Source organism: Panthera onca, chromosome A2 (assembly GCF_046562875.1).
Source record: "Panthera onca isolate mPanOnc1 chromosome A2, mPanOnc1 haplotype 2, whole genome shotgun sequence".
Taxonomy (NCBI): Eukaryota; Metazoa; Chordata; class Mammalia; order Carnivora; family Felidae; genus Panthera; species Panthera onca.
Genome location: NC_138340.1, coordinates 13,868,364 through 13,890,233, shown reverse-complemented (window position 1 = coordinate 13,890,233; position 21,870 = coordinate 13,868,364). Strand labels below are relative to the sequence as shown.

Genomic DNA, 21,870 nt, shown 5'->3' with positions numbered 1-21,870 from the left:
GAAAAAAGTATTAGGAAGAAAATCATGAGGAGAAAATATATTTAAAGTACTGTATCAAAAAAAACCTGTGTATAAGGGGACTCCTATAGTTTAAGTCAATGTTGTTCAAGATCAGCTGCAGAGTTTGGTGCTTGTGTTTGTAACTGAAAGAAACGCCAAGGTCCAGGTGGTGGAAATAGATGCGTTTTTGTCTTCCCACTCAAATTCAAGAACACCCGTGTCCTGTCGACTTCCTCTGTTGCAGTGCTCTCTCTTACGAGCTCTCCCGGTGGGGGCCTCTGTATGAGGAAGCTTCCAGGTCTCCGTCTTGGAACCAGGGCTCCTCACAGAGATAGGTGATGCCTCTGCTGTGCCTGGAGCAAGCCATGTGGAGCCCAGAGCTTCTCGCGGTGCCAGGACTTTAGAGAGGACTCCGAGGAGGGCAGAGATGGGTCAGGAGCCAACACCAAGGGCTCCAGGGCCAGCCTGGGACAATCTGAGCATCAAGATGATTAATGACTGCGATGCGTTTGAGACCACTGCAGATGGCAGTCCATGAATCTGTATTAGGGGAGAAACAGAATCACTAGAGAGTGAGACGGACAGAGACTTTTTTTTTTTTTTTAACATTTATTTATTTTTGAGAGACAGAGACAGAGTGCGAGTGGGAAGGGGCAGAGAGAGATTGAGACACAGAATCTGAAGCAGGCTCCAGGCTCTGAGCTGTCAGCACGGAGCCCGACGTGGGGCTCAAACTCATGGACCGCGAGATCATGACTTGAGCTGAAGTGGGATGCTTAACCGACTGAGCCACCCAGATGCCCCAAGAGAGACTTATTTTTAAGGAACCAGCTCACGAGATCATGGGGACTGGTAGGTCTAAAATTTGCAGGGCAGACCTGGGAGGCTGGAGACCCAGGGAAGTTAATGATGTATGTTGAGTCCAAAGGCAAAATTCCTTCTTTCTCCAAGGGGCCTCGTTTTTTGGGCTCTTAAGGCCTTCAACTGATTAGATGAGGCCCACCCACACCATAGAGGGTAATTTATTCAAAGTCTACTGATTTAAATGTTTTTCTCATCTAAAAGAAGACTTTGCTGCAATATCTAGACTGGTATTTGACCAAACAACTGGCCTTGTCAAGTTGACACATAAGTTTAACCATTACACTGCTGATGGTAAGCATGTAAATAAATGAATAAGGAGAAGAGAGGGCTCCTGCTTACCATGGGCTGCTGAGGCCAATGAGACAGGAACTTGGTTTTATGGCCACAACTGTGAAGCTGTATGTGGCAGGGTTGGACCTGGACTGTCTGTGGGGAGAAGGTGTCTGCTGTGAGCTGCATGGGGAGAAGGTAGACTGAGCAGGGCTGCCCTGCCTGGGTGATCAGTGTTCACAGCCATGAGGGCAGACAGACTTCATATGCTGAAGGTGGGGTGCCTTGGAGGGCCACTGTCACCTCGAGGCCTGGGGATGGAGCACACAATGAGTTTTATTCTGGGTTGCATCAGGCAGACTTGAAGTGTGGCACACTCTAGTAAGGAAAAGGGGTGGTGTCCTGTATTACCCCAAAATGCCAGTGCCTAAACGTCAAAGAACTGCTGAGAAACTTCCAGATTAAAGCTGGCTTTCGAGGGGCGCCTGGGTGCCTCAGTCGGTTAAGCGTCTGACTCTTGGTTTCGGCTCAGGTCATGATCTCACAGTTCGTGGGTGTGAGCCCCCATCGGGCTCTGTGCTGGCAGTGCAGAGCCTGCTTGGGATGCTCTCTCTCTCCCTCTCTCTCTGCCCCTCCCCCACTTGGACGGTCTCTGTCACTCTCAAAATAAATAAATAAACTTAAAAAAATTAAAAAAAAAAAAGCTGACTTTCGAGATGGGGTGGCTCAGCGTGGTATGCCAGTCTCCTTGCCAGAGGGAGAGTAAGTGAGGGCACCACTGAGCCAGGTGGCAATGCGGAAGGTGGACCGTGGTGGGAGATGTCCTGTTAATAACGAGCATGACGAGGCTGGCAGCTGCCATGTGGTTATGGAAGAGAATACCTCTACTTTTAAGAAGCGTGCCAAGTGTTTAGGGGTGAAACGTGGTGATGTGTGAAGCTTGCTCTCAGGTGATTCAAGAAAGCCAGTGTGTGTACCTAAATTGGTATGTGATGGTGTGCCGGGCGGGGTGGGCAGGGAGAAAACCCACGTACTTGTGTGGGCAGGTTGGGAAGCAACAGCAGGTCAGTGCGGGGTTTAAATGTACTTGGGTGTTCTTTGCACTGTTGCAGCTTTTCTGTGAGTTTGGGATTATTTCCAGATCGTGTCTAGGAGAGAGAGCTGAGCGGTGGCGCTTATTCCCTGCTTTTGGAAGCGGCATGTCTCTCCTGCCCCGCAGCCTAGCTGGGGCTGCCCCGAGCCTCTGTCAGCCTGGTGCCAGGCTGTTGGCCCTGGAGATCAGCCATGATGGGACGTACTCTCCCCCTAGGACTCACCTTCTGGCCGGGAGAGACCGCTCTAGCACGTTGGTCAGAGAGATGCCCTCAGCTGGTGGCAGGGGTCAGAGTGAGTGTGCCTGGCGGGAAGTCCGAGGAGCTCTCCATTGAGGAGTCAGTGGGGTGGATCCCAGGAGCAATGCCCTAGACAGTGGCATGGGGTTCACAGCATCATAAGTGCTGGGTTTGAGAACCATAAAGGGGGCAGTGTGGTCCTTTGGGGCTGCAGGGCCAGAATTCATGGATGCTTGTGTAAGATCGGAGGCCCCCTCCCGAGCTGGAGGAGCTGGCTGGGAAGAGGCACAGGCCTGGGTGTCAGCAGGTGAGAAGGTCCACTTAGGAGGGAGCATGGCAGGGGTGAGCATTCATCGATGTAGCAGGGAGGTGGCCAGCCTGGAGTCCACCCGGGCTTGCCCTGCTCTCCCCAGACCTCGCCATGGCAGTGAGATTGTCTGATTTTACATACTTTAAGAAATACTCTTGGGGCACCTAAGTGGCTTAGTCGGTTAAGTGTCTGACTTCACCTCAGGTCATGATTTCATGGTTCATGGGTTTGAGCCCCGGATCGGGCTCTGTGCTGACAGTTCAGAGCCTGGAGCCTGCTTCAGATTCTGTGTCTCCCTCTTTCTCTCTGTCCCTCCCCTGCTCATGCTCTGTTTCTCTCTGTCTCTCAAAAATGAATAAACATTAAAAAAAATTTTTTTTTAATACTTTTGGGGTGCTTGGGGTGGCTCAGTCGGTTAAGCGTCCGACTTCGGCTTGGGTCATGATCTCACGGTCCGTGGGTTCGAGCCCCACGTTGGGCTCTGTGCTGACAGCTCAGAGCCTGGAGCCTGCTTTGGATTCTGTGTCTCCCTCTCTTTCTGCACCCCCCCCCCAAAAAAAAAACCAAATAAATAAACATTTAAAAATGTTTTAAAAATGAGAGAGAACCAAGAAAGGTTCTTGTGAGTTTAAAAAAAATAAAAAAGGAAAGAAAGAACGAAAGAAAGAAAGAAGAAACGGAAAAGAAAGAAAAGCAAAACAAGCTTCAGCTTCTTCTAAGCTCCTAGGATTGTGCTGCAGCTCCTGGAAGGGACTCCTTGCGCACACCTACACTGCTCTTACCTGGGTCTGCAGTTCACTCAGCAGAACTTGAGCTGCCTCCTGGTTTCTGGGACGCATCAGCTCTTGGCAAATACATGACGCTCATCTTGTCACTTTGAGCTGAGATCAGTCGCTTTTGTTTTTAGGCAGGTGACAAAACGTTCTGTAAAAAGGCCTATGACAGTTTCAGACTTCGGGCCGAACACGAATGTGTTTTCAGAGCAAGACTCTTCCCCAGCAGGCAGGTTAAGGAAAGCAGACCTGCAGAAATGGGGAGCACTCCGCATAGCTCCAGCTGAGGATGCTGGTCAGCCGGTTTGGGAGGGAAGCAGGCACGTCCAGAGTAGCATGACCCTGCTGATGTGGAAGAAAGGCGACCAGGAGAAAAGACACATCCCACATAGTAGAGGGCCTGCTCCCTCCTTATTTGAGGGGTCCTGGGTTCGAGTGCTGCGTGCTTTGCTGCTTACTGAGCAGGTGACCTCGAGCGAGTTGCTTGGCTTCCCTGAGCCTCAGTTTCCTCATCTGCCTGAAGTTGGCCCTGGAAAGGCGTGACCGTGTACACAGGAGGTCCCCGCGGTCAGGCTTCAGAGGGTAGGTGGGCACTAGACACCTGGCAGAGCACATGCTGCCCTCTGCCTTCACCACACGAGAGATGGACGGGCACCGCTGCCCCGTCTGCTTTGCAGGATGAGCCCGGTTTGGCACCATTTTTCATGGGCAGTGGGCTCTAAGGGATGGTCATCTCTCTAGGGAGTACTCAGTTGGTGGATCTTGGGGGATGCTTATGCATGACTTAACCCGGCAACAGGGCTGATCCTTTTGTGTCATGGGAGCCAGGTGGCAGCTGATGTGCAGAGAGAAGCAGGGTGGGACAGACTTCACTCACTGCTCATCTGCCAGGTGCCCTCAGGTGGAGGGTAGCTGAGGATGCCTGCTCCTTCAGCCAGACTGTCAGTGCTTAGAGAGGGCCATACTTAGCATCAGGTGGGAGTAGCAGGCAGAGGGCCTTTCTTGGAATAGGTCTGAAGCCAGTGGCTGAGAGTATAGCCGGATGGGTAGATGGGCTCTGTCCCCCTGGGCTCCACAGCTCCTGGGCATCCAGAGTCTGAAAGTCCAGATTATTCCAGGAAGGTCCATTCTGTTTATCTAGGTGATAGAGGATCTTGTTGTCCCAAAGACTAACAATTGGGCCCGTTGGAAGCCAAGCCAGGATCTGAAGGGACTGATCTGTTCTTGGCTCTAATAGTGATGAAACCTGAGTGCCTGGCAACCACAGGGGACCTCATTGAGGAGACTTGGTGACGCTCTGTGGGTGCAGGACACAGGGTGTCGTTTGGTCCTGGAGCCTCCCTGCGGGACCTAGCCTAGCACGACCTTGGCCAGGTCAGATTCTGCTTCTCCAGAGTTAGAAATACATGGATTTCATGCAGCGTGCTTTGCGTCAGACCTAGTGAGGGTGAGAGCTTTCCTGAGATGTGCAGCTAGTAACTAAGGGCCTGTATCTGAGCTAGTTGGCTGCTGTGAGCCTGACTCCGGAACCCCAAGCCTGGTTCCCTGCATGGTGCCTGCACACTCCTCCAGAAGAAGGAAGACATGGGCTCAAGGCAGCCGGGTCGGCCTTCTGCAGCTTCACTGCCCAGTGTAACCACCTCACACGCGTTGATCACATCCACTCTACTCTCCTCCTGTTGCACCTTAGAGAGTAGCCCTGGCCGAGCCCTGGGCCCGGTGCCCTCCCTCTGATGTCAGCAAGAGCATGTTGCCAATGACTGAGGGACTCAGAACTGCCGTGTGGGTGGGCCCTGAGCCCCAGACAATTTTGACACCTCTTTGAGATGTTGGAATGTTCTGGCTCAAAATATTAGAGCTTCTAGAATGAGAGAGGGTGACTGAGCTCTCTGGAGAGGTTGGCTTGTCCACACGTTTCCCCTAAAGCCTTCAGGCTGTCTCTTGAGCTCTTGGAAGGGGTTTCCCAGGTGAAGTTCTCCCTGTGGTCCCAGGTCAAGTGTCTGAACCAGCCTTATGGCAGAGGCAGCCTCCTTGGCCCAGTTGCATACAGGCTGGCTCTGCTCAGAGGCAGCCCCTGTTCCCAGTGCCCCAGGTGGCAGATGGCAGGGTCGGCCTTCTCTGTGTTCCTGAGCAGTTAGGATTTACTCTGGTATCCTGATAAAGGGGGCAGAGGGTGCTGAGCACGGCCTGGAGCTGACACTCAGGCTGGTTGGAGGCCGGTGTCACCCGGGGGCTTACTGGGGGATGGAGGGGGTGGAGGGGCTGTGGATTCAGAACGCGTGCCCAGGTGACGAGGCTGGATCCACACTGAGCGCTGAGGCTGGGTAAGGTCCCTGACCTGGTAGCTCCCAGCTGCAGGTCATGTGTGTGTGACAGGGATGTAGGAGGGTGATCTTTCAGTGGGCACTGGCCAGAGGCCGTGGGGTACCATTGCACCCCAAAGGGAAGAGAGGTCTGAGTCTGCAGCCAGGGCTTTAATCTGTCTGTGATTTGGGCCTGCGTCTCCAGAGGCAAGTTGGTGGCACTTCGCAGGGGGCAGTGATGAGACGGGAGACAAGCAAGCCGAGCCCACCGTGAGATGTGGAGCATTGGGCAGCCCGAATCCCAGGCTGTGCCCCAGAGGACCCCGTGACCTAGGTCAGGCCCTCAGCTTCCTCCACTGTCACTTGATCCTCTCTCAGCTGTGTGGGGAGTGGAGCTGTCATGCTCCCCACTCCTGCCCACCGGCTCTGGGCGGAGTGAAGTTCGACACGGAGTTCAGTGCCTGGTATGATGAGTGTTAGTCGAGTTAGAAAAACAGAAGAAGCCCACTCGGCACTCAGGTTCCTCATGAGGCTGTGGCGGAAGAGCCTTGGTGCAAAGTGCTCTGTGTGCTTTCTTGCTCGTTTATCTGCGTTTCCTGTGTTCCTGGACTGAGGCGAGAAAGAGAGAGAGAGAGAGAGAGAGAGAGAAGAGGCCAAGGACGTACCTCCCCGAGGTTGGCTCCTGCCCAGACAGAGGAGTCTCAGGTCCCAGGAGCGATGAGATTGGAGGTTCGGCCCTTGGCCACCGTGGGGACAGAGGGGTCGGGTCTGGTGTGTGGGCCTGGCCCCTGCACAGGCTGTGCTCAGCACTGTGGGCTGTGTGTCCTGGGGGCGTGCAGCAAGGATCGAGGCAGGGCAGCTTCTTTTTCTCGTTGAGGAAAGGCAGACGGGAAAGATGAAATAATGAGACAGAGGTGTTGAAAAGAGGGCCAGGCCCAGGCCCAGGCCCAGGCGCGGGTTGCACAGCTCAGAGAACCCCAGCCCCACCTGTGACCTCCAGCAGCCGTGTCTTCTCTCTCTGCCTCATTTTCCTCAGTTGTAACAGTGGGAACCTTGATGTCTGGATAGTTGAAGAAGGGGCTTCATGATGGCTGCCAGCCGAGATATCACAAGTTGTTGTGTTCGATTTGGCTGCAGTTTCTGTGCAGAGCCTGTGCCCAGCGAGCCCATGCAGTACCCGCTCTGGTCAGGGTTCAGATGCTGCCCACCCTCATCTGAGCGGAGCATGCGCCCGACCATGCCCCATGGGTCCTTCTGCACTTCCTGTGTCCTGAGGTACCCTATGTGCTGATTCACTTAGTGTCCCGTCTGTAGGGCCACCGCTTTGGGCACCTAAGGGTGGTTGTGTTGGCCGATACACGAGGGGACACAGGGAACCCCGCGGGGGAATGATCTTGGCCCCGTGTGGCCCAGGCCCAACTTGGTTGTACCAGTATGGAGGCCTCGAAGTAGTGAGAGCTGTACTTCAAGGCAAAGGGCGGGTGTGGTGGGAGGACGGTACCTGGCCCAACCTGCCAGGGTCATAAGGCCGAAACCAGATGGTGTCCAAGTGGTCAGCATCCAGGGAGCATCCAGGGTCGTGATCCAGGGAGTGTGCAGACACGAGCATCTGAGAGAAACACTTCAGCGGGGACTGGGCCGAGGGGGCTGGACCTGGCAGTTCCCTAGAGCTTCTTTTTTGGGAAAAAAAGGTTGGTAAGAATGGCGATTTAGATTTTCATAAAACAGGACTATTTCAGAAAAGCCAAGGGGTAGCTATAACCCCAAAGAACAAGTCCCATAAAAGAAAAAATTGGTAAGTGCCCCTTCATCAGAATTAAGAACTTCTCTTTGAAGGACACTGGTAAGAGAATAAAAAGGCCATGGACTGGGAGAGATTTTGCAAAACTCGCGTGATAAAACTCTTGTATCCAGACATATAAAGAGCTCTCAAAATGCAATACTAAGAAAACGACCCAGTTTTTAAAAATGCATTGCAGCTTTGTACCGCTTCACCACGAAGATGAAAGAATGGCAAATTAGTCCATGAAACATGCTCCACGTCATTAGTCAATAAGGAAATGCGAACGGAAACCACGATGAGCTGCCACTTCCTAAAACAGCCGAGGATGCCAAATACTGGTGTGGGTAGGGAGCCCCTGGACTCCCCTCATTGCTGGTGGGAATGTGGCCACCCTGGGAGACAATTTGGCAATTTCTCATAAGGTTAAACAGACACTTGCCGTAGGACCCCCAGTTGTGCTCCTGGGTGAAACAAAAACTCATGTCCGTACAAAATCCCATATGTGAATGTTTATAGCAGCTTTATGCATTAGTCCTTCAAATAGGAGATGAGCCTTGTGTCCTTCAGTCAGCAAATGGATGAACACACTGGCATAATACAGTAGGTTAACAACGGTAAAAAGGAATGGACTTTGGAGACAGCAGCATGGGTGAATCTCAGAGGCATTCTGCAAAGTGTGTGTGGTCAGCTGGATAAGGGTCTGATCAGCGTCCAAGACTCAACCCCTAGAGCTTGTGAATGTGATTTTAGATGGAAAAAAGGATTTTGCAGATGGGATTAAGGTAGGGATCTTTAGGTGGGGAGATCATCCTGAATCATCTGGGTGGGCTCTAAACATAATCACGAGTAACCCTGTAAGCAAGAGGCAGAAAGAGATTTGACACAGAGGAAAAGGCAGTGTGACCACAGAGGCAGAGATTGGGGTGATGTGGCCACAAGCTGAGGAATGCCTAGAGACCCAAGAAGCTGGAAGAAGCGAGAAAGGCTCACTGCCTAGAGCCTCTGGACAGAGTGTGGCCCTGCACACCCCTGGGTTTCAGCCTGTGGAATACTGATTTCAGACTTCTGGGCTCCAGGACACAGAGGGAATACATTTTTCTTGTTTTCAGCCACCAAGTTCGTGGTGATTTGTTATAGTGGTCACAGGAAACTCATACAGCATGATTCCATATACATAACCTGGAAAAGGAGAAAACAGATTGGCGATCGCCAGGGACCGGGCATGGTGGGGAGTTGGAGTATGGATGGGCACATGGGAATCTCCGTGGAAAGAAGGTGGCCCTTCTGGTCTGCCTTTATTTGCTGACCCAAGAAGATCAAACAAAACACACGGGAGTGGGGGGGTGCGGGGGGTGGGGGTGGGGTTGTCCAGGTCACAGTTTCAGGTGATTTGCATCTTTTTTTCTAATCCTCGAACCTTCTGTGCATGTCCATGAATTTAGGTAGAAATATTTGCTGTGCTGGCTACTGTGTGGGTCCTGATTTACACCTGGCTCTTGGCTACTTGGAATCTCTTCTTGCTTTTACGTGTCCCTCCACGCAGTGATGAATGTGCCTCCATTCTCCCTGTTTGTACTTCATGGAAATGGCCCCTCACGGCCACAGACACTGTCTAAACTTTCCACAGCCTCGGCATCCTGCTCAGAATCTGCCGGGAAGTTGCAGGGAGGATTCCTTGAAAAGAGTTTCCCAATTGTTTGTGCTTTACTGGAAAGAGGCAGGGGAGGGGGGGGGGGCAGGTGGGAACGGTTGCCAGGAGGTCTGCAGCCAGGCCTTTTCTCAGGACTTAACTGCCCCCTTTCTTGGTCACATACTGCTCAGGAGAGGATTGATTGATCACAGCCCCAAAGAAATGCTGGTGCACTTCACTTGTGTTTGCAGGGTCCTACAGACAGAGTCTTTAGGGAAGAACAGATGCCTTCTTTTTGGTCATTTTCCACAGGTGGCTCTGCGTTACGAGGGTCAGGCCGTGTAGATTACAGGGAGCGTGTTTCCCCAGGAAGAGTTGGCACTCCGGAACTGGGAGGGGCGGCGTTGGGTGCTGCTGCTTATGCAAGGCCAGTGGCAGACATCCTGGGGCTGTGTCCAGGTCAGACCAGTCCTCATTTGTCTTACCTCTGCTGGCCCTCTCCCCCTTCCCCAGATGACGTGCAGACTCGGTGCTTGTCCGTTTTGCTGGCCTTGCCCCGTGTCCGTTCTGTGTGGTGTGGGAGGGCTTGTACGTGTGCACTCTTTGTTTTAAATCTTTCACATGGGGGTGCCGGGTGGCTCAGTCAGATACGCGTCCAACTCTTGATTTCAGTTCAGGTCGTGATCTCACGGTTCGCGGTATCGAGACCCGCGTGGGGCTCTGCGCTGACAGCGTGAAGCCTGCTTGGGATTCTCCCCCTCCCCTCTGCCCCTCTCCCACTTGCACTCCCTCTCTCTCTCGAAATAAATAAACTTAAAATTAAAAATAATAGACCTTTCACATGGGAATGTTAACGTGAAGAAATGACAGAGATGAGAACAACGATTGGCCCCATGCCATCTCCCAACCTTGCCCTCTGTGAGTGCCTGACCCTTCTCGTTTCAACTCTTCCCCAAGACACCCCTCCCCCACTTTGTTTAGTTTTGCTGGAGTTTTTGTAAAATAATCCCGGTCACATTTTCATCGCACCCTTGGCTTTTTCAGTGACTGAGTTGAATGTTTACAGAAAGGAACTGGTTTTTTCAGACAGTCTTTATGCAGCTCAGTGAGAGCACCTGAGGCGCAGCCCCAGGCACCCTTGCAGGCTGCCTTCACGTGGCTGGGTCCACGCAGACCCCCACGTGATGTGTGTGTCAAGTCTGGTAATTTATAGCACTCCATCCTTCTTCCTTTTGTGCCATCCATCTGTCGAAGAAACCAGGTCATTTGTCCCGTGGAATAGCCCACGTTATGGCCCACGTTCTGCTCTGGCAATTACTTTCCCCTCTGCTTTCCTCATGACAGCAGTTAGCTCAGGGCTTCTCTGCCTCGGCACCGCTGACGTCTGGGGCCAGATCACTCTGGAGTTAGCCTGTTGTGGGCCTTGTGGTGTGTTGAACAGCATCCCTGGCCTCCATGCTCCAGAGACCAGGAGGGCCCTCCTCCCCAGCCAAGTATGTCTCTGGACGTGGCCCGTGTCCCCCGGGGCAGAATCACTCGGTTAAGAACCCTGAATGTAACTCAGTGCCTACCTAGTGTGCTTCCTGGACCTGGAGGTGGATTTTGTAAACACTTCCTGTTGCTTTACCCAAGAAGTGCTCTTGTCCATGGGGAGAAAAAGGGGGATTCTGGCCATGGTGAAGTTCTGACTCTCCCTGTCCTGGTCCTGGCGTAAAGGGGCCTGCCTTGGGCAGCATCCATGCCTCCTCCTGTGGGGCTGCCTGTTGCCCTGCCCTGCATGCTGCCTGTTTCTTCCTACCTGCGATCATCTTTATTACACCTGCGGGAGCTGCCTGGGGCCAGAAGACTGCAGGGTGCTCTGTAGTGAGGCCTCCTCGCTGCCCACCCCGACCAGGCCTCCTGATTCACCCTGGGCTCTTGGCCGAAGCACAGCGACACTTGTCCCAACGAACTCCTGGTTTCAAACCCCGCACATGCCTAATAGGAGATGGTGTTCTGCTACGCTGGGTCCTGATAGGGCCACAGCTGGGGTGGGGCTCTCAAGGGCCCCAGACCCCCCTCCATGCCTGCTGCAGTCACTGGGCTGCTCAGCCTTGGGGAAGGGTATGACCTCTGAGCCTGTGGTGGGAATGACATGACCCCTCAGAGGGTCTGCAGAGACTGGAGGTGTTGTGTGTAGCATTGCTGGCCTGAAGTGCAGCCCATACACTTACTGAGCGTGATGCATGCAGACAGGTGTGTCCTAGAGACTGTCATAGGAAGTCGTGTTACCTGATAACTTGCTAATCACAGTCTGGGGAATAACCCAAAAGCTGCCAAGGCAACAGGGAAATGGGCAGCACCCGGGCTAGTCTGTTGGACCTTCCCTGGCATGTCCGCCTTCTGTCCTGCTGAGTAGGCGAGGTGATAGGGTGACAGGGCTCCCCTCACAAATGGCGTGTCCCTGGCCCCATGTTGTCCCCTGTAGGGAGCAGCCAGCCAGAAGGCAGTGACGGGCCATGGTAGCATGGTGAGCCCATGCATTGCCAGGGTGTTCCAGCTGCTGGCAGCCGGGCCAGGTGGGTCCAGAGCGTGACCACTGGTCCTGCTGTGAAGGCATCTCTGACGGGGCTCTGGCTGCTTGCTCCGCACTGTCGGTGCCACACCTTGTCGGGGGTCCACAAGCCCAGGGGGAAGCCCTGTGCCCATCACACCGCCGCGGACTTCCCTTTGCGCCACGTCTTCTTACCCAGGGCCGCTCTTGTGCTGCTCAGCATCTCCGCGCTAGCCTCTGCCACCCTGGTTCAGGTCTGCCCTCTTGCCGTGTGCACCTGATCCCCTCACTGGATCCTTCTGTGTGTAATCATGGCCCCATGGTGGGTGGCCTGTGTCCAGTTGTCCTGCCCTGCATGCCATGCTCTGTGAGGCATGGCCTGGGACTCGAGGGACTCGGGAAATGCCCCTCGAGTGCATAAAGGGGTAAGCGGTCAGCCGGGCTGGAGGTGCACGGCCAGCGTGTCCAGCAGGCAAAGGTGCAGAGTCTGGCTACTCCATTCCCCCAAGGCCTGGGCTCAAGGGAGGCCAGGGTTAGCTTGGCACTGAGAGCGCAGCCCTCCAGTTAACCTTGTGCCTCAGGTTTGCTTCCGTCTTCCCCACCCCAGTCCTTGCGCCTCATGGCCACCTTTTTTTTTTTTAATTTTTTTAATGTTTATTTAGTTTTGAGAGAGAGAGAGAGAGCGAGAGCGTGCGCGCACAATCAGGGGAAGGGCAGAGAGGGAGGCACAGAATCCAAAGCAGGCTCCAGGCTCTGAGCTGTCAGCACAGAGCCCGATGCGGGGCTCGAACTCACAGACGACGAGATCATGACCTGAGCTGAAGTCAGAAGCTTAACCGACTGAGCCATCCAGGTGCCCCTCATTGCCACCCTTTTAAGGCTACACTTCCAAATTCTGTGCTTCATTATCATTATTTGTGCCTTGAGCCATCAATTGTCTTCTTCTTTTTTTTTGTTTAAGCCAGTTTTAAAAAAATGTTTATTTTGAGAGAGAGAGAGCGCATGTGCGCACACATGCTCTCTCGTGTGGGGGGAGGGTCAGAGAGAGAGAGAGAGAGAGAGAGAGAGAGAGAGAATCCCAAGGAGGCTCTGCACTGAGAGTGCACGGCTCCATCTCACGAACCATGAGATCACGACCTGAGCTGAAACCAAGAGTCTGATGCTCAACTGACTGAGCCAGCCAGGTGCCCCCCCGGCCCCCCCCCCCCCCACCGTTGTCTTCTCTGGAAAGATCATAGTGAGAACAAGTCTTTCATGTTCATGCACATATTCCCTGTAACCCGGTGCTTTTTATCCTCTGTGCAGAGCCACGGGCCCATCTGGTGTCATTCTCCTGCCTCCTGAAGGACTTTCAGAATCTTCCTTGCAGTGCAGATCTCCTGCAAAGATTCTCTCAGCCTTTGTCTGCACAAGTTTTCGTTTCCCCTTCTCTTTTCACTGGATAAGGAATTCTGGGTTGGCATTATTCTTCCTCAGTATTTTACAGATGTCCTTCCCCGGTCTCCAGGCTTGTTGTTTTTTTGATACTGGGCCTTGTGAGTCTTATCTTTGCTTCTTGGTTCATAGCATGTCAATCAGCAGTCATGCTCATTTGCTTATGGTATGCTGTGACATGGTTCTTTGTTTTCCGTCTGGAGCTTCTTGGATCTATTGAATTATTGTGCTCCTCACATCTGGGCCATTATTTCTTCAGATACCATGCTCTTGGGATACCAGTTATGCATATGTTGGAACTCTTGGTACCATTGTCCCGAAGTTCACCAAGGCTGTATTCACTTTTCTATAGACTTTTTTTCCTGGGTGTGATTCATTTTGGATAGTGTTTGTTAGTTTGTCATCAGGTTCATAACTTTTTTCTTCCACATTGCCTAATAGTAATCCTTCCTAGTGAGTTTTTCTTTCCAGATATTGCATTTCTCAGCCCTAGAAGTTCCGTGTGGCTCTCTTCTTATGCCTCATGTTTTTCTTCTCACCAGTTCAAGTTTAAGTCCTTAAACATTTTTTTAATTAAAAAATGTTTTTAATGTTTATTCATTTTTGAGAGACAGAGCGTGAGTGGTGGAGGGGCAGAGAGAGAGAGGGAGACACGAAATACGAAGCAGGCTCCAGGCTCTGAGCTGTCAGCACAGAGCCCCACGCAGGGCTCGAACCCACAAACTGTGAGATCACGGCCTGAGCCGAAGTCAGACGCTCAACCAACTGGGCCACCCAGGAACCCCAGCCCTTGAACATTTTTAATATATAACGGTTGCTCTAAAGTAAAGCCTTTATCAGTTCCATCGTCTCTGGCCTTTCTGGGTCTGTTCCCATTGGCTGGATTTTCTCCTGTGTTAGGGGGTCACATTCTCCTATAGCCTCAACATGTCTGGAAGCTTTGGTTTTGGATACTGAGTGTTGTGAATTCCATGGGGTTGTGTGCTGGGTTTCGTTGTCTTTCTTGAAGCATGTTGGTTCTGCTGTGGCCTCTGACAGGCACTTTGGTTAGTGGTGGATCAGCTGATCCCACAGAAGCTTGTTTCTGAGATTTTTTTAGTAAGGGGAATTGAGAGAAGAGGATTAGTTGAGCTCCACTGCCTAGCGGGGTGCAGCGAGGACTCCCCTGGACTGGCCACATATGGCATGTCCCAGGCCACATCCTGGGGGCCCTGCCTTGGGAAGTGCCCCTGAGCCTTTGTGAGCAGCAGCTCAGGGCCCTGTGCAGGCTCCAGGAGAATCCTTCTGTGCTGCCCCCTCCTCCATGGGCCTCTGTCTGCACATCCAGCCCCTTCAGCCTCCCCTGCCTGTGATCTGGAAAGTTTCTTGAGGTAGTGAGCTGGGCAGTCAGAGACTCCCTTAGCTGTTTCCCTTCTCTTGCACATCTCTGGCTAGTGCTGCCCGTGCCCCTATCCGAAAATTGTTGTTGGATGTTTTTTGTCCACCACCCTTGTTGTTGCCAGTAGGTGGCATGTCTGGACCCAGATAGTCTATCTGCCTCTTATGTAAGTGTCTGCTTGTGAAGGGCTGAGAGGGTTTGATGAGATTGCCGTCTGTTCATTTGCCCTTCTGTTCATCCAGTAAATGTTCCCTGGACTCGGGTGGCCGACCGTGGCCTCCCAAAGAGGAAAGGCCAACCTCCTGTCGGTGGAGTGGAGAGCATGAATCACTGGCCTGAACCCCAGAATCCCTAGACAGAAGGCCAGAGGTGACTGCAGCGGACCTGGCTGGGTCCTTTCGTGGTCAGCCTGCGTGCCCCTAAAGGGCTCGGAAAAAAGGAGATTGCAGCTGTGTATCACCCACCGCGGAGAACGTGGGCCTTAGTGGTGGCAGACAGGGTTGAATCCTGCCCTTGTGGGTGCGGGCAAGTCATTTGACCCTCCCTGTGACTTGAGGTTTGTCGTGGAGTTTAGTGATGACAAGCCCAAAGTGCAGCTAGCTCTCTGCCTGTGACCTGTGGGACATGTTTTGGTGTGCGTGTGCCCTCGTCCCCTGCTGCTCCACCTCCGGATGGCACTGAGTTCTGTGCCTTCACCAGCCACGGAGGCTGCTAAGTGAGGGGAAGTGCAGGCATGCTGTTCTCAGGTGTTGGATCTTCGGCTTTGGGTGTGTGTTGTTGCCTGTAAGAATTTGGAAGTTGCTAGCCTAGGGCCTTGAGGCTGCCCGGCCCGTGTTTCCCTGGGAGCCCTTGGGAGCAGCCAGCTTCAGACCACCAGGCCTTTCTGTTGCGCGCGGCATGGGGCACTGCTCGTGCGAACAAAGCTGTGGCTGCTTCTGCTACCACTGGCCGTTGGCCACCCACGGGGGTCAGGCGCAGCAGGCCTTTGCTGGGTCTTGTGTCCCCAGTGTACCCAGCAGACACCCAGTGACCTCCAAGTGGGGGTCCACGTTGGTGTCTCCTGCAGCTTGCTGGTTGGAGTGGGAAGAAGCCCAGATGGTTGCACCTCTTTGTTAGATGGCAGAGGGAGGAAGCTGGGGCGATGCCCCACATGCTGAAAGCCACTTCTGTCAATGTGACTTGACCCAGTGGTTGGGGTTTCCACAGGGGTGCACAGCATTTGGGGTTCCCCTCAGCCTACCTGCCCCACCCTGAACCTGACTCAGAGGGAGGGTTAAGAACTGCTGAATGATGCAGCCAGCTTCATTCTAGTAGGTTCTTGGAGGTGACAGGCTAGATGTGCTTTGAGTCATTCAAATTAAGTGTATTTGCTTTACAGTAAGTAGTTGAGAACTTCCTTTTAGAAGAATAAAACCCATACTTTGATCTAAAAACAGATTTCCATTGCAAGTATCACCCCCCCTCCCCGGGCAAAATAATGTGTGCCAAAGGCCACACTCGTGTGTGGAGACACACACGAGGTTTCAGTACAGTTTAGAACCCTTTACAAAATTTCGTAAAATAAGGAGAGCCTGGGTGGCTCAGTCGGTTAGGCATCCGACTTCAGCTCAGGTCATGATCTCGCGGTTTGTGAGTTCGAGTCCAGCATTAGGCTCTGTGCGGACAGCTCGGAGCCTGGAGCCTGCTTTGGATTCTGTGTCCCCCTAGCTCTCTGCCCCTCCCCCACTCGCACTCTGTCTCTTTCATAAATAAATAAATACATAAAATTCCGTAAAATTACAACCTTCTTGCAACAATTTTCTTTTTGTTGTGCTTCATTAAAATGTTGCTGGGTCTCTGAGCTGGGAGTTTGTGGCAGGTGGGATGGTCACATGCCAGTATAGAGGACACTCCAAAACCGAATTCCTGCAGCCCGTGGAGAGGTGGCCCGGCTGGCACCTAGGTTTCTTCCTGGAAATCTTAAGGCGGAGGGGTGGGGTGCACAGTGGCCAGCAGGTGCCCCGTGTGGAAAGTCTGCCCAAAAGGTCAAGGTAGGAGCACCTGGGTGGCTCAGTCGTTTAAATGTCCAACTCTTGATTTCAGCTCCGGTCATGATCTCATGGTTCATGAGATCGAGCCCCACATCGGACTCTGCGCTGACAGCGTGGAGCCTGCTTGGGACTCTCTCTTTCCCTTTCTCTGTCCCTCCCCTGCATGCATGCGGGCTCTCTCCCCCTCTCAAAATAAATAAAAAACAAAACCAAAAACAGTCAAGGTAGTTTGCCCTGGGGTGGAGGAGCTGATGGGTAAGAGCCGCAGTGGCTCAGGGACCCTTATTAACCCAGATTACCAAGGGTGGGCCCTACCAGGCCCTAAGTGTGGCTGTGGCTGTGACTGGCTGTCCAGTGTTGGATGGCGTGGCCTGAGTGCCGTTAGAATACACTTTGTCATCTAGTGAATGTGAGGGCACTGAGGTGCTGCTTCTCCCTTTGTTCTAAAGTCTTACCAGGTGGGGCCCCTTTCCCCTGCCTGCACGGGGCGGGCGGAACTCTGGTGGGTCTTGTCCCGGAGCATCTTTTTGTTAGTGGCTCTAGACAGGGCCTGTGGGGAGTCACCCAAGTGTGTATGCGATAGCGTGAGTGCATTGCTCTGCTATTGACAAGAAGGGTCTGGTGCTCCTGCTGGAGGGAGGAGACACCATGAGAGCCCGGATAGCCAGGAGTCTGGTTCTGTGGTGACAGCCTCGTCGCATGGGGGCATGCACTTGGCATTGTCAAGAAAGCCTGGGTTTTTAGGCCTCTCTGCCAGCGTCTCCAATGGGTGAAGCCACTGCCCTTGGGAAATGAGTGACTGCAAGAAAGGAGTCTTCCGGATAACTTGCTTGACCGCAACCAAGCCGGTTAAATGCTTCACTAAATGGCCCACGGGGAGCATGTGGTCCAGGGGGAGGGTCGCCCACCACATCAGCTGGCGTGGGTGCTGGTTGTCAGCCAGGAACTTCTGGGGCCGCCCTGGTGGAATTCTTTCCAGGGAGGTGCACTCTTTCTAGTTCCTCCCCACTGTTACTGTATATCTGGACTCCTAGCATCACCGTTGTCATGTCCCCTGTCCCCCAAGCCCCTGGAGGACACAGACCTTGCCCTGTGTTGATAACAGACACACACGGTACTAGAGTTAGTCCCTGGCTGACTCCTGTGTGGGGGTCTGGACTAACAGACCGGGGGGTGCACCGCGGCGTCCCACACCTCTGCTCTGGGCTTTGCATCTGCTGTTCCCTCTGCCAGGAACAGCCTGCTTTCCTGTCTTTGATGATCCGGTGATGGTGGTAGAGAGCTCTGTAGGACTGCTCGGTCTTAACATCGCCTTTGCTGTGGTGCTCTTGTGTTTTCTGCCGTTTACTTCCATCTCCTTTATATCACTCCTGCACTGCAAACGATTACCAGACCAGAATATCTCCGCTGGGTGTTCAGGAATCTTCTGTGTTCGGGTGATGTTGCTCAAAGCCCAGGAGTCTTCCGAGAGAGACCCTCCGTGAGCCTGAGGACAGGTCACAGCTATCATGGAGGTGTGTCGACAGCACACAGAACGTACCCGTTTTAGGTGTGGAGTCCATGAGAGTGACTACACCACCTGAGAAGTGGCCTCCGACATGTGCAGCCACTGCCGCTCCCACCCCTAGCCCAGGCACTCACTGATCGACTCTCTGTCTCTTTAGTTTTGCCTTTCCTGGAAATTTATATGAGCAGACTCATACCTGCAGGATGTCATATGTTGAAGTACTCTCACTTAGCCAGTGGCTTTGGGGTTTGTCCATGTTGTGTCCCTCGGGAATTTGTCCACCATTTGATGGATGTTTGGATTGTTGCTGCCTTTTGGATATTAAGAGTAATTCTGTGCACATTTATAGATAAGATTTTGTGTAGATCTATGTTTTCATTTCTCTTGGGTCTGTGCCTTGGAGTGGAAATTCGGGGTCATGTGGTAACTGTGTTTAACCTTTTGAGAAACTACCAGGCCGTTTTCCACAGTGGCTGTGCTTTGTATGCTCCCACCAGCAAGAGATGAACGTCTGGGGTGTCATCCTTTTTGTTTTAGCCACTCTGATAGGTGCACGGTATCTCCCTACAAAGCCTGCGCCTCACTGATGAGTCTTAGCTTCTCACATGCTCATTGGCCGCCTGCAGGTTTTCTTTTTGGTCTCTTTCTTTAACCCAATTCCAAGCAAAGGCTGCTTAAGTGTCGTGTCTTCAAGAGCCCAGCCAGGCCGGGGACCCCACAGGGGCTGTGTTTCTCATTCTCTGAACGTCAGCCCAGGCGGGGGTCAGGTTGTGGTTTGTAGGATGGGGCAGCTGGCCCTGAGCCTGCTTTGGGGGAAGCCTGGCTCCTTTCTCCAAAGCACAGTGGGCCTTGTGCCTGCAGGGGCTAGTTTCTAGTCCTGGAGCGGAACAAGGGGCTGGTGGACGTCCCATATCTGATGGCCTGGCAGTGAGAGGTGATGTGCTTTGGAAGTATAGGGTAGCTTCTAGGGTGTCCGATCCCATGGAGGTAGGTACTGGTGCTCGGTGTGATCTCTCAGGACGTTTGGAAATTCTGCTGCACCACACTCAGTGACAAATTGCTCCCGATGACAGGATCCTTGAGATTTTTGGGTAAAGAAGGGGCTCCTGGTAAACAAAAAGGACAGGGGTACATGCGTGGCTTGCGTGGTCCATGCTGGCTGAGCCATGTCTGCGACACAACCGCAGCCCTCACCCCAGCGGCTAATGGGTCCATGGGCACCGAGAGGCCAGCATGCCCGTTGGTTGTTTTGTTTTTTTTTTTAATTTTGTGTTATTAGTGGGGTTTTTTAAATGTTTATTTTTTGAGAGCGAGAGAGAGAGAGAGCGTAGACGGGGAGAAGTAAAGAGAGAAGGAGAGAATCCCAAGCAGGCTCCATGCTGTCAGTCCAGAGCCCAGTGTGGAGCTCAGTCTCAGGAACCATGATCATGACCTTGAGCCAAACTCAAGATTTGGACGCTTAACCTACTGAGCCACGTAGGTGCCCCGTTGGCTGGTTCTTTCCACAAATCTGGAGAGCTCCTTCACCCCAGGGCCTGCGGTGGCCTGACATGCTGGATGGGGAGCAGACAGGTAGCCACTCCAGACCCCTGGTGTCTGGGAGTGTGGGGGCCAGGTGGGAGGGCCTCGCCTCACTGCAGGTGGGGCTCGACTGGAGGTGGGAAAGCCCAGACCCTGCCTGCCATCTGAAGAAGGCTGGGGAGGACAGTGGGCACAGAGGCCAGGTGGGTTTGGGGGCTGAGGGAGAGGGTTGTGGTGACAAACCAGGACCACGCGGTGGGGCGGTATCTGCTGTGCAGAAGGTGGGTGCTTGGGGCCCAAGATGGGTGAGAAAGAGAGGTGCGACCCTCCATCTGGACCCATGTTCTTTCTGAAATTCTGACAGAAGGCCGATCTCTGAATAGCTGAAGCTTCAAGTATTTTGAGTTTTTTAAGTATATTTTTTCTTGTGACATTTGGAAATTCCGCCGTCCCAAGCTCGGTGACAAATTGCTCTGAAGCTGTGACGTAGGAACTGAGCAGGCATTGGGCCCTGTCTTAGCAGGGTGTTTGGTGGAGGTGGGGGGTGGGGGGGTGGGGGGCGAGGGCATCACCTCATCAGCCTGCCTTCTGGGCAGTGGTGCTTGTCCATGGTGATTCCCTTCTGAGAGGGTGTCTCCGGGGCAGGACAGCCTGGGCTGACGTTGGTTTGGGGAGGACAGTGAGGGACTGCCCACTGCCTGTGTCTCCACTCTTACTTCTTACATACCTGGCCCCCACAGCATCCGAGAACTCCTGCCGATCCTTTGAAATTCTGTTTCAGTGACCTTTCCTGGCATTTTCAGCGTGTATGTGTTTTCTCTTGCCTCTCCTGACAGCACTGTCCTTACAGTACTCTTTCTACAACTGGGAAGTAAATCCCTGGATTTACAGATATCTTAATGACACTTTCCTGTTTTTCTTTTTTGCAGGATTCTGTTTCACTGAGACCGTCAATCCGATTTCAGGGAAGTCAAGGGGTGAGTCTTTTTTGTCTTAATCATATTTGGAATTGTGACCAGTGTGCTCTCTTGCCTGTCATGGCTTGCTGGGCACAGAGGCAGGCTGGGGGCAGCATTTTGGCCCCATCCGGCTCTGTGTCAGGCCAGGGCCTGTGCCAAGCTGAGGCCTGCCAGGTTGGTCCCACAGCCAGGGCCACACCAAGAGCCTGTCTGGGGCGAATGCAGCTTCTCTGTCCAGTGGCCCCTCAGAGTCTCCGCTTCCTTCCTGTAGCCAATGACTCCTGGACCTCCTGTACTGATCTGATCTCTGTGCTGATTCAAAACGGAGGTGTCCTAGGGGCGCCTGGGTGGCTCAGTCGGTTGGGCGTCCGACTTCAGCTCAGGTCACGATCTCACGGTTTGTGAGTTCAAGCCCCACGTCGGGCTCTTGTGCTGACACCTCGGAGCCTGGAGCCTGCTTCGGATTCTGTGTCTCATTCTCTCTCTGCCCCTCCCCCACTTGTGCTCTGTCTCTCAAAAATAAATAAACGTAAAAAAAATTAAAAAAACAAAAAACAAAAAAACTGAGGTGTCCCAGAGGCCAAGTGGGACTGGAGCTGTAGCCTCCCTGGAAGCTGGTCTCTGTTGTTGGACCTGGGACCGTGGGTGTCTGATTTTGGTACTGGGCTGCTGGCCCAGGGGGTAGGTATAGAAACTCAGCACTCCCATTTTTTGTGAAATGTGTTTATTTCATTCTAAATGACCACCTCACAGAAAAAAATTGGAGAATAAAAGAAAGGATTAGTTGTCCACAATCCTTGCCTCCCAAGGCTTAGGACTTACCCCCGCCCACCCCCCCCCCAAATCCCTCACCCACCAAACATACCTTGAAACACTGGTTTTTCTTGTGGTCTTTATTGCAAGTCTGTCTGTCTGTCTGTCTCTTTTTCTCTTTTTAATCTGAAGGGTTGCCACAAGTGTCTAAATCAGTTAGTTTCCACCTGACAGCTGGCCGGCCGCCTCCTTAAGAAGATCTGTGCACCTGCCAGGGTGCTCCAGAGAGAGAGCCTCTAGAACATCCACGTGTCTGTGTGTACAGATACAAAGATACAAGGAGATGTCTTGCAAGGCATTGGCTCACATAGTTGTGGGGTTGGTGAGGCTGAAAGTCATCCATGGGGAAGGCAGGAATGGGCACTGTGGTCCATAGGCGACCTTCTTTCTCCTCAGGGAAACCTCAGTTTCCTCAAGGCCTTCAGCCGATT

General features: G+C 53.0%; 1 protein-coding gene across 3 annotated transcripts in view; it reads left to right on the top strand.

The window, feature by feature from the left end:
* Positions 1-21,870, top strand: part of ELL (elongation factor for RNA polymerase II) — a 78,472-nt gene that overhangs the window by 26,979 nt on the left and 29,623 nt on the right. For all 3 annotated transcript variants that reach the window (XR_014136569.1, XM_081792261.1, XM_081792263.1), the window contains exon 2: positions 20,597-20,644. Coding sequence is in view for 2 of the 3 variants with exons in the window: in XM_081792261.1 (XP_081648387.1) it covers positions 20,597-20,644 (48 nt within the window). In the remaining variant the exon portion in view is untranslated. The remainder of the gene's footprint in view (positions 1-20,596; positions 20,645-21,870) is intronic.